General features: G+C 44.6%; 1 protein-coding gene across 1 annotated transcript in view; it reads right to left on the bottom strand.

The window, feature by feature from the left end:
- Positions 1 to 253: 253 nt before the first annotated feature.
- The window catches only part of LOC311109980 (vascular endothelial growth factor C-like), a 50361-nt gene continuing 33948 nt past the window's right edge, over positions 254 to 16666 (bottom strand). The window contains exons 5-7 of the mRNA XM_084188492.1: positions 12149 to 12261; positions 2810 to 3134; positions 254 to 808 (exon numbers count right to left, since the gene is read on the bottom strand). Of these exons, the coding sequence (XP_084044618.1) occupies positions 697 to 808; positions 2810 to 3134; positions 12149 to 12261 (550 nt within the window). The 3' untranslated portion in view covers positions 254 to 696. The remainder of the gene's footprint in view (positions 809 to 2809; positions 3135 to 12148; positions 12262 to 16666) is intronic.

Here is a 16666-nt window from a genome sequence, read left to right as displayed (position 1 = left end):
TTTGTGGCAGGGCTGAAATGCAGTGGAATTTTTTGGGGGGATTAAGTTCATTTTCATGGCAAAGAGGGATTTTGCAATTAATTGCAATTCATCTGATCACTCTTCATGACATTCTGGAGTATATGCAAATTGCCATCATCAAAACTGAGGCAGCAGACTTTGTGTCATTCTCAAAACTTTTGACCACTACTGTACATTAGTTATTTACAATCAGTAACTACAATTGAATATGATAAACTAGATTAGAAATAAGTTAACAATATACAACTTTTATTTTAAAGAGGCATCACATGATACAAAAATATTGATCACAGTGTATTTTCTTAGAAAGATTGTAATTGCAATAAACAAAGAGGTTGCAAACATTAATGGCAATAAATTATATAATCAATATCTGACATACGAATAACAAAACAATTACAAAATAACAAGAATAAGGCTTTAGCCTTCAATTGCTCCCCATCCTTCAGTCTTTTCATTAGATCCTCTCATGATATTTGGGGTTCATATCAATACGTCCATAATATGTCCCAAATGTCACTTTATAATTCCAAAGTAGCCCACAAACTCTGTGTCCTTTCAACCATTTCCGAACTAGGTCCAGGCTAGGTACTTCTCCACAAGATGGCGGCTATCATAATAGATTATAATCATTATAATCGGGTAGCAGGTCAGCTGCATAATGTGAACTCAAAGTTAATCCTGTCCTCTCCAGTATGTTGGTACGCACCGGCAGACCTCCTCGCTGAAGTAAAAACCTGATGCACAGCGCCGATTCCTCCGCACGTCACAAGGTGGTCTGTAGCAACTAGGGGAAGACAAAGAGGATTCATGTTAAAGGGACATTTCAACGATTTTCAACTACATGTTCATTAACATATGTGAAAATGGTGTGTTTCTGTGTTTTGTAGTAAAAAATAGAGAGGAATGTAAGTTTTTCCAATGACATCATCGGTGTGCATTATGTGATTTTAACCACCTATGAGCATTACCTACTATTTACCTACTAATTGTCTACTAATTGGTTGATGATGTCATTGGAAACGCATCTCCCTCTATCTTTTTTACTACAAAACATAGAAACGTGCCATTTTCACATATGTTGATGTTGAGGTGGTGCTGGAGATGATGAGTATGAAGTTGACATTTTTTGAAATGTCCCTTTAAATCATGTAACGTGCAGGAGTTTTAACCATATATACAACCACAGGTTTATTCCTCCTTCTGGTATACCCTTTCTTTTCATCGTTGTCCTACTAGGTACAACCTCTTACTCAGTATATGTCAATGGTATGGCATCAATATAAGGACGTCCCTCAGGTGTCAGATAAAAACTCCCTCAGTTGGGGTCGAAATCAATAGCACACATTTGCTTCAGGAAATGAACATTTTCTAGTAATTTTGGTATCAAATAAAAACAGGACAAAACGAAAGCTGATTTTATTCTATCGGCCGTGTTCCTGACATTGGATCCTTACTGCAGATGGATAGTCATAAATCATATTAACGTGGGGTTACAAGGGGTCACCGTAGAGGGTTGTGGGTTGTTCCTTCAGACATGGGGAACTAGCAGTTAACTGACAGCAGTGAGGCAGTGAAACCTTCTATTTGCCAGTGAAATGTGTTGTACTATAACCAATTAACACCAAGCCCTCAAACTGGGTATAGTTTATCACCCTGGCGCTGGTTTAAGACCACAGGAGCAGAACTAGCAACGTCACCTGAAGAGTGAGATCACTGGTAAATGGGCAGCCCTTATTCCAGGGTTTTTATCGCAGTGTAATTTGCAGGACTGCAAGTTCATTTACAACTCTGGGCGGATTTGTATTCACAGGACTTCTCTCCTTGCAGACTTCTAAAAATAAAGGGGTTGTAAGCTTTGAAATAAAAATGATTGATGTCTAATTCGTGTCTGAGGGCATCTGGAAAATGAACATGTATGACTACCAGTCATGCAATGTCATGTCACAGACATGATACAGTATATAGTATAGCAGTCCATATGAGTTTCTTTGTGTGAAAATAGACATGTTTTTGAATCCTCAATTGTAGTCATCAGTTAATATAATTCATATATTCTAGTGGTTCGCTGACATAATAACTCTTCACTTTCTATTTGAGCCCGTCATTCTAGCTTTGTTGGAGTTCTTAATGATAGAACACTCCACAGCTCTGGATGTGCGGCTGCATACATTTTCTCCGTTACCCAGAGTCTGGAAGCTGGATGTTCTAAATCAAGGACATTTAGCATGGCTCTGATAGAGACCAGCTGGAAAGGGTTAGCCTTAAACAGGCCATGTCATTGTAGGATTTGGCAAACTCAGCTGTATATTACAGCCTTGTGGCTTAGCGGCATGGATCTAACAGGACTTGTACCTAGACTGCATCCCAAATGGCACCCTATTCCCTATTTACTGCATCCCAAATGGCACCCTATTCCCTATTTACTGTGTCCCAAATGGCACCCTATTTCCTATTTACTGCGTCCCAAATGGCACCCTATTCCCTATTTCTGTGTCCCAAATGGCACCCTATTTCCTATTTAGTGCATTACTTTGACCAAGAGCTCTATGCTCTAGTCTCTTCTCCAGTAACTGGCTACTTGAATTACCAATGACTATGCTAATGTATATGGTTTGCTACGGAAATATGCTTTGAAAAGATCTGAAAAGGTTGTCACGGTAGCAATTTGGATTGTCATCATCAGACGTCCCTATCCTCTATTCGTTCCCTTTCTCCATGTCGTCCTCCTCTTTCTTTTCATCAACCCTTCTCATCCTCATCATCATCATCATCAAGCTGTATTTACCTGCAGGTGGCCTGGTGGAACCTTTTGCCTTTTAGGAAGCACCTGTTGGGTGACTCGTTGCACTCGCAGGCACACTTGCTGCGGTTGAGCGGCTGGTGCTTGGGGCACGTCCTGCCGCAGGAGCACTGGCACGTGTCTTTATTGAAAATCTGGTGCGGCCCACAGGACGACGGGAGCGTCTTACACACACACTGGCACGTGTTCTTATCAAGGTAGCGGTGGGGTCCACATGTGCCCGAGGCCCGAAGCTGTCGTCTGCACACACACTGGCACGTCTCCTCGTCCAACTCCTTATCTGACCCGCAGATATCCGCTTCAAACGAGTCTAGAGAGATACAGGGGAGAAGATTAGATAAGAATTATACTGAACAAAAATATAAACGCAACATGCAACCATTTCAAAGATTTTACTGAGTTACTGTTCATATAAGGAATTCAGTCAATTGAAATATATTCATTAGGCCGTAATCTATGGATTTCACATGACTGGGAATACAGATATGCATCTGTTGGTCACAGATACCTTCAAAAAAAGGTAGAGGCGTGGTTCAGAAAACCAGTCAATATCTGGTGTGACCATAATTTGCCTCATGCAGCGCGACACATCTCCTTCGCATTGAGTTGATCAGGCTGTTGATTGTGGCCTGTGGAATGTTTTCCACAGGCCACGATCCAGAGCATCCCAAACATGTTCAATGGGTGACATGTCTGGTGAGTATGCAGGCCGTGGAAGAACTGGGACATTTTCAGATCCTTGTGACATGGGGCCGTGCATTTTCATGCTGAAACATGAGGTGATGGCGGCGGATGGATGGCACGACAATGGGCCTCAGGATCTCGTCACGGTATCTCTGCGCATTCAAATTGTCATTGATAAAATGCAATTGTGTTCGTTGTCCGTTGCTTAAACCTGCCCATACCATTACCCCACAGCCACCATGGGGCACTCTGTTCACAACGTTGACATGAGCAAACCGCTCGCCCACACAACACCATACACGTGGTCTGCGGTTGTGAGGCTGGTTGAACGTACTGCCAACTTCTCTAAAACGACATTGGAGGTGGCTTATGGTAGATAAATGAAAATTACATTTTCTGGCAACAGCTCTAGTGGACATTCCTGCAGTCAGAACTTGAGACATCTGTGGCATTGGGTTGTGTGACAAAACTGCACATTTTAGAGTGGCCTTTTATAGCTTGTTGATTTGCCACACTTGTCAGGTGGATGGATTGTCTTGGCAAAGGAGAAATGCTCACTAACAGGGATGTAAACAAATTTGTGCAAAAAATGTGAGAGAAATAAGCTTTTTGTGCACATGGAAAATGTCTGGCATCTTTAATTTCAGCTCATGAAACATGGGACCAACACTTTACATATTGCGCTTATATTTTTGTTCAGTGTACATTAAAAACTTTATTGTCCAATAGGTTGGCACAAAATGGAAAATTGGCTTTGGCACTCTTGGCATTGAAAGGATAAAAACAGACATTAAAAGTATAAAAACATACACATTACACACATTGAGCATTTCCATGTCAGTTCACCATATTCTTATTGAGAGATCAGGGATGAGGTCAATTATATTTCAATTCAGTCAATTCAGGAGGAGCTTCCTGAATTGACTGAATTGAAATGGAATTGACCCCAACCCAGGAAGAGACAGGATGTGCTCTGAACTGATCACATAAAATAAAATAAAATAAAATACAATTTTATTTGCCACATGCACCGAATACAACAAGTGTAGACCTTACAGTGAAATGCTTACTTACAAGCCCTTAACCAACAATGCAGTTTTAAGAAAAATAAGTATTAAGTAAAAAATTGTAGGGAGGCTATATACAGGGGGTACCGGGTAAAGAGTCAATGTGCGGGGGAACAGGTTAGTCGAGGTAATTGAGGTAATATGTACATGTGGGAAGAGTTAAAATGACTATGCATAGATAATAAACAGAGAGTAGCAGCAGCATAAAAGAGGGGGTGGGGTGGGGTGGACAATGCAAATAGTCCGGGTAGCCATGATTAGCTGTCCAGGAGTCTTATGGCTCGGGGGTAGAAGCTGTTAAGAAGCCTTTTGGACGTAGACCTGGCACTCCGGTACCGCTTGCCGTGCGGTAGCAGAGAGAACAGTCTATGACTAGGGTGGCTGGAGTCTTTGACAATTTTTAGGGCCTTCCTCTGACAACACCTGGTATAGAGGTCCTGGATGGCAGGAAGCTTGGCCCCAGTGATGTACTGGGCCGTACGCACTACCCTCTGTAGTGCCTTGCGGTTGGAGGCCGAGCAGTTGCCATACCAGGCGGTGATGCAACCAGTCAGGGTGCAGCTGTAGAACTATTTGAGGATCTGAGGACCCATGCCAAATCTTTTCAGTCTCCTGAGGGGGAATAGGCTTTGTCGTGTCCTCTTCACAACTGTCTTGGTGTGTTTGGACCATGATAGTTTGTTGGAGGTGTGGACACCAAGGAACTTGAAGCTCTCAACGTGTTCCACTACAGCCCCGTCGATGAGAATGGGGGCGTGCTCAGTCCTCTTTTTTTTCCTGTAGTCCACAATCATCTCCTTTGTCTTGATCACGTTGCGGGAGAGGTTGTTATCCTGGCACATCATTGTCAGTGATCAGGCCTACCATTGTTGGGTCGTCGGCAAACGTAATGATGGAGTTGGAGTCGTGCCTGGCCATGCAGTCATGGGTGAACAGGGAGTACAGGAGGGGACTGAGCACGCACCCCTGAGGGGCCCCCGTGTTGAGGAACGGCGTGGCAGATGTGTTGTTACCTACCCTTACCACCTGGGGGTGGCCCGTCAGGAAGTCCAGGATCCAGTTGCAGAGGGAGGTGTTTAGTCCCAGGGTCCTTAGCTTAGTGATGAGCTTTGAGGGCACTATGGTGTTGAACGCTGAGCTGTAGTCAATGAATAGCATTCTCACATAGGTGGCCTCCTCTGTAGCTCAGTTGGTAGAGCATGGTGCTTGCAACGACAGGGTTGTGGGTTCAATTCCCATGGCGGGCCAGTATGAAAAAATGTAAGTCGCTCTGAATAAGAGTGTCTGCTAAATGACTAAAATGTAAATGTGTTCCTCTTGTGTAGGTGGGAAAGGGCAGTGTGGCGTGCAATAGAGATTGCATTATCTGTGATCTGTTGGGGCGGCATGCAAATTGGAGTGGGTCTAGGGTTTCTGGGATAATGGTGTTGATGTGAGCCATGACCAGCCTTTCAAAGCACTTCATGGCTACAGATGTGAGTGCCACGGGTCGGTAATCATTTAGGCAGGTTATCTTAGTGTTCTTGTTCACAGGGACTATGGTGGTCTGCTTGAAACATGTTGGTATTACAGACTCAGTCAGGGACATGTTGAAAATGTCAGTGAAGACACTTGCCAGTTGGTCAGCGCATGCTCGGAGTAGACGTCCTGGTAATCTGTCTGGCCTTGTGAATGTTGACCTGCTTAAAAGTTTTACTAACATCGGCTAAGGAGAGCGCGATCACATAGTCATCCGGGATAGCTGATGCTCTCATGCATGCTTCAGTGTGGCTTGCCTGGAAGCGAGCATGGTTGTGCTTCCCTTTGTAGTCTGTAATAGTTTGCAAGCCCTGCCACATCTGACGAGCGTCGGAGGCGGTGTAGTACGATTCAATCATAGTCCTGTATTGACGCTTTGCCTATTTGATAGTTCGGACGGCATAGCGCGATTTCTTATAAGCGTCCGGGTTAGAGTCCCGCTCCTTGAAAGTGGCAGCTCTACCCTTTAGCTCAGTGCTGATGTTGCCTGTAATCCATGGCTTCTATTTGGGGTATGTACGTACGGTCACTGTGGGGATGACGTCTTCGATGCGCTTATTGATGAAGCCAGTGACTTATGTGGTGTACTCCTCAATGCCATCGGAAGAATCCCGGAACATATTCCAGTCTGTGCTAGCAAAACAGTCCTGTAGCTTAGCATCTGCGTCATCTGACCACTTCCTTATTAACCGAGTCACTGTTGCTTCCTGCTTTAGTTTTTGCTTATAAGCAGGAATCAGGAGGATATAATTATGGTCAGATTTGCCAAATGGAGGGCGAGGGAGAGCTTTGTATGCGTCTCTGTGTGTGGAGTAAAGGTGGTCTAGAGTTTTTTTTCCCTCTGGTAACACATTTAACATGCTGGTAGAAATGAGGTTGAACGGATTTAAGTTTCCCTGCATTAAAGTCCCCGGCCACTAGGTGCGCTGCCTCTGGATGAGCGTTTTCCTGTTTGCTTATGTCCTTATACAGCTCATTGAGTGCAGTCTTAGTGCCAGCATCGGTTTGTGGTGGTAAATAGACAGTTACGAAAAATATTGAAGAAAACTCTCTTGGTAAATAGTGTGGTCTACAGCAAAACCTGGAGACTTCCTTAATATTAGATTTCGTGCACCAGCTGTTGTTTACAAATATACACAGACAGCCACCCCTTGTCTTACCGGAGTCAGCCATTCTATCATGTCGATGTAGCGTATATCCCGCCAGCTGTATGTTATCAATGTCGTCGTTCAGCCACGACTCGGTGAAACATAAGATATTACAGTTTTTAATGTCCCGTTGGTAGGATATCCTTGATCTTAGGTCGTCCATTTTGTTTTCCAATGATTGTACGTTGGCTAATAGGACTGATGGAAGAGGCAGATTACTCGCTCGCCGTTGGATCCTTACAAGGCACCCCGACCTACATCCACAATATCTCTGTCTCTTTCTCATGCAAATGACGGGGATTTGGGCCTTGTCGGGTGTCTGTTGAATATCCTTCACGTCCGACTCGTTGAAGATAAAATACTCTTCCAATACGAGGGGAGTAATCGCTGTTCTGATATCCAGAAGCTATTTTTGGTCATAAGAGACGGTGGCAGAAACATTATGTACAGAATAAATAACAAATAACGCGAAAAAACACACATAATAGCACAATTGGTCAGGGGGCCGTAAAATGGCAGCCATCTCCTCCCCTCCGGCGCCAGTGATGATATGCAGGTGTTCTAAAGACAGATGTGTTTTATATCCCTGGTTGCTATCGTTTGTGAGTTGTCAGCACTTGTTAACAGATTGTGAAATGTTCTATTTTCGGCTAGTCGTCCGTGTGGAGACGTTGATGTTGTAACCCCCTGGATCGGATGGTATGGAACACTTGGACTTTTCTGAAGAGCTTACAGATGTAGGATCTTAATTTGATCACCCTGTTGTTGCAGGAAATTTCCTGCACAGAAGGAAATGCAAATTTGCTTCTAAAGTTTAATTCCCACTTCAAAATGTCAGACTTGATTTGCCCTAACCTTTCCTGCTGTGAGAAACTGGTCAAATGAAGATCCTATATCTGTACATAAGAAGAACATAGCAATATCCTGCAGAATTGGAAGTTAGCTAGAGTTGTTGTTTGACATCACAGCAGCAAACTATTGGAGATAGATTGAAAAGATTGAGCATTCCTGCCCTAAATCCCTCACAATATATTTTCCCCCCAGTGGAGCAAACAGATGTTTTCCTTACAACACAGGCGAATAAACAAATGTGATATCTTCCAGAGAGAGAGAGAGAGAGAGAGAGAGAGAGAGAGAGAGAGAGAGAGAGAGAGAGAAAGTGTGTGTGAGAGAGAGAGAGAGAGAGAGAGAGAGAGAGAGAGAGAGAGAGAGAGAGAGAGATTTGGCTGCAGTCAGGAACTAAATTCCTGTCGTTACTGTGTTTATGTGTTTGCTGATGAACAGACCCAGATTGCGATGGCAACGCACAGAGATGTTAACCACAGAGAGGTTTCCTAACCCTAACTCATTAATGAACTGTTTGCTTGTATTGTTTGCTGTTGTGGTGCTTCAGATGAAGAGAAAAATAAATGTCCACTTTTCATAATTCATGAGTCTTTAGTGATTGATTTTATTCAATAACACATCCGATAATTGGTCAAGTATTCCTTATGGGATATGCTTGAATATGCATAATGTTGCACTGTGGTTTGCCATGAATCAATGTCATTTGTCAATTATTGAGTCGAATTTACAGTAAATCATAAATCAAGTTTGGCTTTTCCAACAACTTCGCAAGCTGAAAAAAATCACGACATTTTCAGTGGCATCCAAGTCAAAGTTTTTTACAGTTTTACACAGAAGTTTGACACTGTGCCGGCTGACGTCGCCATAATTAACGATGTGTCGACGGTGTCTCTCTGATTTTGGTCATCGTCAGGGGAGGTAGTGTACTGTAGTTAATGGAGCCAGAAAGGTCTCTCACTGATCTTCAGCTCCTCTGTCTTGTGTAGAGATCCTTATAAGCCAATGTTCTGCTTATCTGAAGGGAGAGAGACAGGAGGGAGTGAGGACGTAGCTGCCAGCCAAACTCTGGTTGATTAGCAGAGGGAGTCACCCATAACTACCATTACTTATGTGACTTATGAGATCACCACAAACCTGGAGACAAAAAACAAACGTTCATTCCCTCTACACACACTCTCACTCTTTCTCTTTCTTTCTCTCCCTCTCTCTCTAATTTTCTATTTTTCACTCTCTCTCCGATTCTCCCATCTCTCCCCTCTCTCGCTTTCTCCATCTCTCTGTCACTCTCACTGTATGCCTTCGTCTCTCCATCTCTCTCTCGCTCTTTCTCTCACTCTCTCTCTTACTCTCTTTATGCAAGATGTGGTGATCGCAGAGAAATAGGAGAGTGAGCCCTCTATTAGTTATTAGTGACAACCCTGATGCAGTCAAACCAAAGAAAAACGAAACCCAGATCTAGCTACCTCACCTCCCTCTGTGAATGATACCGTACTCTAGATGATGGTTCAATCCAGACGGACTATAACCAAGGCACAATGACATATCTGTCTCCCTAAATCAAAATCCTAATCCCCTATAGGAGTAATGACACCAACTGTATATTACACAGGCACTATAACTGTCCAGATCTAGGGTTTTGGTGTCTGTTCCTCTGAAGACTTCAGCTAGTGTTTCATACTGACCTGGGGAGCCTCTGACTGCATAGCGGAGACATTCTATTCCATGGGTGCGTCCCAAATGGCTCCCTATATTCCCTTTAGTGTGCTTATTTTCACCAGGGCCCATAGGGCTCTGGTCAAAAGTAGTGCACAATCTAGGGGATAGGGAGCCATTTGGGATACACATGGGATACACATGCACCTCTAATGCACCATTTGGGACACACTGTCCCTGTGAGCAGAGTAGAGCAGAGCACGCACCTCTAAGCTTCTAGATCTACCTCTGATTGGGCCTGTCAAAGCTGGTTAGTGTGAAGAGGAAACATAAATCAGCTCTGCAGCTCTCGTATGGCTCTTGCTATCAAGTCCTCTCGTAGAATTATTCGTCTGTAATGTGGAAGATATAGGCCTAGCTAAATGTTTCTTTGGGTTCCATCAAATTGTAGAACATGGCATTGGGGTTGAATGATAATCAATGAGCAATTCAATTAATTGTCAGCCAGTAAATGCCATTGTATGACTGGACAATAAGCCTACAGATGATCAACATCATCTTTAATTTGGCAACTGCATGAGAAACATCAGCAATGCTTTGATCAAACATTTATCAGCTGATGAAAAGGGGTGATCCCCATTAAACCAAATGTTGATGGCTTGATCTCCCCAATTTACCCAGACCCTTTTTAATATACATTTTAGTCATTTAGCAGACGCTCTTATCCAGAGCGACTTACAGTTAGTGAATACCATTTTTTTTATATATACTGGCCCCCCGTGGGAATCGAACCCACAACCCTGGCGTTGCAAACACCATGCTCTATCAACTGAGCTACATCCCTGCCGGCCATTCCCTCCCCTACCCTGGACGACGCTGGGCCAATTGTGTGCCGCCCATGAGTCACCCGGTCGCGGCCGGCTGCGACAGAGCCTGGATTCGAACCAGGATCTCTAGTGGCACAGTTAGCACTGTGATGCAGTGCCTTAGACCACTGCGCCACTCAGGAGTACGAGTGAGTAAACTCTGAAGCCAAGTCTGTTAAGAGAGATTAACTTTCATGCAACAACAGAATTGTTTGATTGGCTTCCTGCTTTCAGTGCTTCATAAACATTGTGTGGCAGGGGTAGAGTGGCGTGAGCCATGGGCTGCATCCCAAAATGCACCCTATTCCCTACATAGTTCACTATGGGTCCTGGTCAAAAGTAGTGCACTATAAAGGGAATAGGGTCGAATTTGGGACGATACTATGGAATCCAGAGCTCTGGGATTCTTTCTGCATTCTTCTGTCTCTTGTTTGTTCACTCAGAGATCACTCTACTGCGTAGCCACGTCCGCTGAAAAACAACTGCCATGTTGTGTTTTCATAGTGGCAACTCACTGAGACGTGGCCTGGGAGCTTTCAACATCTGTGGACTCGGTTTGTAAATAGTGTATGGGGATCACGCGTACATTCTCGCGTCACATTGAATTGAGCGGAATGAGTTGTTCTCTTGTTGGTGAGTTGTTGAAGAGACTCAAGTGCTGGTCTGTGTCTCTGTGAGGATTTTGAGGGCTGTTGTAAAAAACCAAGAGCACATTGTCCTTCTCCGTGTCCGTTTTCTTTCTTTATTATACTGTAGCATGTTGCTTCACTCTGTCACAGTCTTGTAAGAGGCCAATAAAAGACCATTAATCGTGCACAACACCTTCTCTTGACTCCACCTTCAATCCATACCACATACCACAACTAGGAAACCTTCAGAACAGCATAAGCCTATCTTAGTAATATTGAACTCAAAGAGAAACATAATTCACCACATTAAGCGGTAATTCAGTCTAATAAGCAGTATCTAATTCAGTCTAATAAGCGGTAATTCAGTCTAATAAGCAGTAATTCAGTCTAATAAGCGGTAATTCAGTCTAATAAGCGGTAATTCAGTCTAATAAACGGTAATTCAGCCTAATAAGCGGTAATTCAGTCTAATAAGCGGTAATTCAGTCTAATAAGCGGTAGCTAATTCAGTCTAATTAGCGGTAGCTAATTCAGTCTAATAAGCGGTAGCTAATTCAGTCTAATAAGCGGTAGCTAATTCAGTCTAATAAGCGGTAGCTAATTCAGTCTAATAAGCGGTAATTCAGTCTAATAAGCGGTAATTCAGTCTAATAAGCGGTAATTCAGCCTAATAAGCGGTAATTCAGTCTAATAAGTGGTAATTCAGTCTAATAAGCGGTAGCTAATTCAGTCTAATAAGCGGTAACTAATTCAGTCTAATAAGCGGTAGCTAATTCAGTCTAATAAGCAGTAATTCAGTCTAATAAGCTGTAATTCAGTCTAATAAGCGGTAATTCAGTCTAATAAGCGGTAATTCAGTCCAATAAGCGGTGCAACAGGTGCAGTATCAGCATCAGTACTAGGTCCTACTCACCCGAGTGTTGTGTCTGGGGCGGGGGAGGGGTGTCGCGTTGCACCGCCATACATCTGCACAAGCGGTTGCTCCAGCTGTGGTTCTTTGGGCAGGTTTTATTGGCAACCAGACATCTGTAAAGGGAAAGCAGTTATTAGCATTAGAAGAGGGGGAAACCGACAGACAAAGGCTGTTGACCAGAGCCATATGGGCCCTGGTCAATAGTAGTGCCCTATATAGGGAATAGAGTGCCATTTGGGTGCCAGTAGCTGGAGAGGAAATTCCTCACTTCATCGACATTCATTTACCTGGCCCAAGCTACACTAAGCTATGTAGCGTTTGATGTTGTTTTGGTTGTTGGATGAAATGTGACAGGGCTGGACTGATAGGGCTATTTTAAGGGTTATTTTGTCAACACCCACCCAGCACATCAAAGTTGGGTTAGCAGCACATCTAATCCTAGCGTGAGAGTGAATAAGCCAATTGGCTCTGATGACATGAAACATTTCTGTCCCCTTAAAGATAAGAGGGATGCTGATTGGCTGAGTTTAGACAAACAACCATCAAAGAGAGAGGAGTCATGGGAAGACATCAATGGACAGCAATGAACTTAGAACTGTAGAGCTTCCTTCCGTTCCACATTACACGTCCTAGTAGTGAACATTTTGATTATGAAACACTGCATAGTTCCTGGTCAGAAGTAATACTTTAGAATGTGGCACTTCTATCGCCACTGGATCTTTTCACTCCCTCCTCTCTACATTTTCTTCATCTGTTTCTGCTGCTAAGGCCACTTTCTACCACTCTAAATTCCAAGCATCTGCCTCTAACCCTAGGAAGCTCTTTGCCACATTCTCCTCCCTGCTGAATCCCCCCCCCCCCCCCCCCCCCCTCCTCTCTCTCTCTGTGGATGACTTCATCAACCACTTTGAAAAGAAGGTTGACGACATCCGATCCTCGTTTGTTAAGTCTAATGACACTGCTGGTCCTGCTCACACTGCCCTACCCTATGCTTTGACTTCTTTCTCCCCTCTCTCTCCAGATAAAATCTTGCGACTTGTGACTGCAGGCCGCCCAACAACCTGCCCGCTTGACCCCATCCCCTCCTCTCTTCTCCAGACCATCTCCGGTGACCTTCTCCCCTACCTCACCTCGCTGATCAACTCATCCTTGACCGCTGGCTATGTCCCTTCCGTCTTCAAGAGAGCGAGAGTTGCACCCCTTCTCAAAAAACCAACACTCGATCCCACTGATGTCAACAACTACAGACCAGTATCCCTTCTTTCTTTTCTTTCCAAAACTATTGAGCGTGCCGTCTTTAGCCAACTCTCTTGCTATCTCTCTCAGAATGACCTTCTTGATCCAAACCAGTCAGGTTTCAGGACTGGTCATTCAACTGAGACTGCTCTTCTCTGTGTCACGGAGAACTCCGCACTGCTAAAGCTAACTCTCTCTCCTCTGCTCTTGTCCTTCTAGACCTGTCTGCTGCCTTTGATACTGTGAACCATCAGATCCTCCTCTCCACCCTCTCCGAGCTGGGCATCTCCGGCGCGGCTCACTCCTGGATCGCGTCCTACCTGACCGGTCGCTCCTACCAAGTGGCGTGGCGAGAAGCTGTCTCCGCACCACGTGCTCTCACCACTGGTGTCCCCCAGGGCTCAGTTCTAGGCCCTCTCCTATTCTCCCTATACACCAAGTCACTTGGCTCTGTCATATCCTCACATGGCCTCTCCTATCATTGCTACGCTGATGATACACAACTAATCTTCTCCTTTCCCCCTTCTGATAACCAGGTGGCGAATCGCATCTCTGCATGTCTGGCAGACATATCAGTATGGATGACGGATCACCACCTCAAGCTGAACCTTGGCAAGACGGAGCTGCTCTTCCTCCCGGGGAAGGACTGCCCGTTCCATGATCTCGCCATCACGGTTGACAACTCCATTGTGTCCTCCTCCCAGAGTGCGAAGAGCCTTGGCGTGACCCTGGACAACACCCTGTCGTTCTCCGCTAACATCAAGGCGGTGACCCGATCCTGCAGGTTCATGCTCTACAACATTCGGAGAGTACGACCCTGCCTTACACAGGAAGCGGCACAGGTCCTAATCCAGGCACTTGTCATCTCCCGTCTGGATTACTGCAACTCGCTGTTGGCTGGGCTCCCTGCCTGTGCCATTAAACCCCTACAACTCATCCAGAATGCCGCAGCCCGTCTGGTGTTCAACCTTCCCAAGTTCTCTCACGTCACCCCGCTCCTCCGCACACTCCACTGGCTTCCAGTTGAAGCTCGCATCTGTTACAAGACCATGGTGCTTGCCTATGGAGCAGTGAGGGGATCGGCACCTCTGTACCTTCAGGCTCTGATCAGTCCCTACATCCAAACGAGGGCATTGCGTTCATCCACCTCTGGCCTGCTGGCTCCCCTTCCTCTGCGGAAGCATAGTTCCCGCTCAGCCCAGTCAAAACTGTTCGCTGCTCTGGCACCCCAATGGTGGAACAAGCTCCCTCACGACGCCAGGACAGCGGAGTCACTCACCACCTTCCGGAGACATTTGAAACCCCACCTCTTTAAGGAATACCTGGGATAGGATAAAGTAATCCTTCTACCCCCCCCCCCCCCCCCCCTAAACAAAAAAAAAAGATTATCCCACTGGCTATAGGGTGAATGCACCTATTTGTAAGTCGCTCTGGATAAGAGCGTCTGCTAAATGACGTAAATGTAAATGTAAATGGATCTGTCAATGAGGATGATCATTTAGGGGGAGGAAAGTGAAAATAATAAAAGTCTGAGACACTTTGCCGCTCTAACTCGAAGCACATGGTGAGGCTGGCACGTACGTCACCTCTCTCTCTCAATTTCAATTCAATTTCAATTTAAGGGCTTTATTGGCATGGGAAACGTGTGTTAACATTGCCAAAGCAAGTGAAGTAGATAGTAAACAAAAGTGAAATAAACAATAAATATTAAAAGTAAACATTACACTCAGAAGTTTCAAAAGAATAAAGACATTTCAAATGTCATATTATGTATATATACAGTGTTGTAACAATGTGCAAATAGTTAAAGTACAAATGGGAAAATAAATAAACATAAATATGGGTTGTACTTAGAATGGTGTTTGTTCTTCACTGGTTGCCCTTTTCTTGTGGCAACAGGTCACAAATCTTGCAGCTGTGATGGCACACTGTGGTTTTTCACCCAGTAGATAAGGGAGTTTATCAAAATTGGGTTTGTTTTCGAATTCTTTGTGGATCGCTGTAATCTGAGGGAAATATGTGTCTCTAATATGGTCATACATTTGGCAGGAGGTTAGGAAGTGCAGCTCAGTTTCCACCTCATTTTGTGGGCAGTGTGCACATAGCCTGTCTTCTCTTGAGAGCCAGGTCTGCCTACGGCGGCCTTTCTCAATAGCAAGGCTATGCTCACTGAGTCTGTACATAGTCAAAGCTTTCCTTAAGTTTGGGTCAGTCACAGTGGTCAGGTATTCTGCCACTGTGTACTCTCTGTTTAGGGCCAAATAGCATTCTAGTTTGCTCTGTTTTTTTGTTTGTTCTTTCCAATGTGTCAAGTAATTCTCTTTTTGTTTTCTCATGATTTGGTTGGGTCTAATTGTGTTGTTGTTGTTGTCCTGGGGCTGTGTGGGGTCTGTTTGTGTTTGTGAACAGAGCCCTCTCTCTCTCTCCCTCTCCCTCCCTCTCTCTCTATCTCTCCCTCCCTCTCTCTCTCTCTCTCTCTCTGTCTCTCTCCCTCCCTCTCTCTCTCTCTGTCTCTCTCCCTCCCTCCCTCTCTCCCTCCCTCCCTCCCTCGCTCCCTCCCTCCCTCCCTCGCTCCCTCCCTCCCTCCCTCCCTCCCTCCCTCCCTCAGAGTTCACAACCTCCACAATAATATACTACTCACACACTTTCCATTGGCTTCCCATTGACAAAACACATCAGCCAAATGATTGACCATCGTGGACAGTGTGTTTCACAAGCACATCTGACACTTGCCAGACCAATATGGATCTATTTTGTTTTTGACATGTCTGAAATCATCCATTTCGGAGCACAGTGCTTTGTTTTTTCTCCGACCGTTACACATTAGGCTAGACCAATGCTGAGAATACAGTTGAAATCACATACTGGCAATCGACCCACACTGACTTTATCAGAGCCAGTGTCAGCTCCAGCCATCTGTCTTTTTGCTCTGAGACAAACGCACGACTCGTGCTACAGTACAACCGCTGGCCAGTGAAAGCACAGTCGCATACCAAGATGAACTTGATTCTGGATGCTTTAACTGCTGTGAAAGAAAAGGGTTAGCTCTCAGCATGGTGGAGTTGTGGACTGAAATGGGACATGTTTGTACTATCGAAGATGCAGTGGAGTGCATTTAATACAGGTCAACTTTATATTAACTTTATATGGAAAATGATTGTTGCTATGCAACATCTGACCCACATGAATGTAACAGCAGTAGAACTGCAAGTGTTTTGATACAAAAATAAAATGGCTATAAATCCAGTTAAAATGGATTGAAGTGAATTAGTATTTAGTTCA

The sequence above is a fragment of the Coregonus lavaretus genome (assembly GCF_964263955.1).
Source record: "Coregonus lavaretus genome assembly, contig: SUPER_35_unloc_1, whole genome shotgun sequence".
Classification (NCBI taxonomy): Eukaryota; Metazoa; Chordata; class Actinopteri; order Salmoniformes; family Salmonidae; genus Coregonus; species Coregonus lavaretus.
This window is presented reverse-complemented; position numbering and strand designations above follow the sequence as displayed.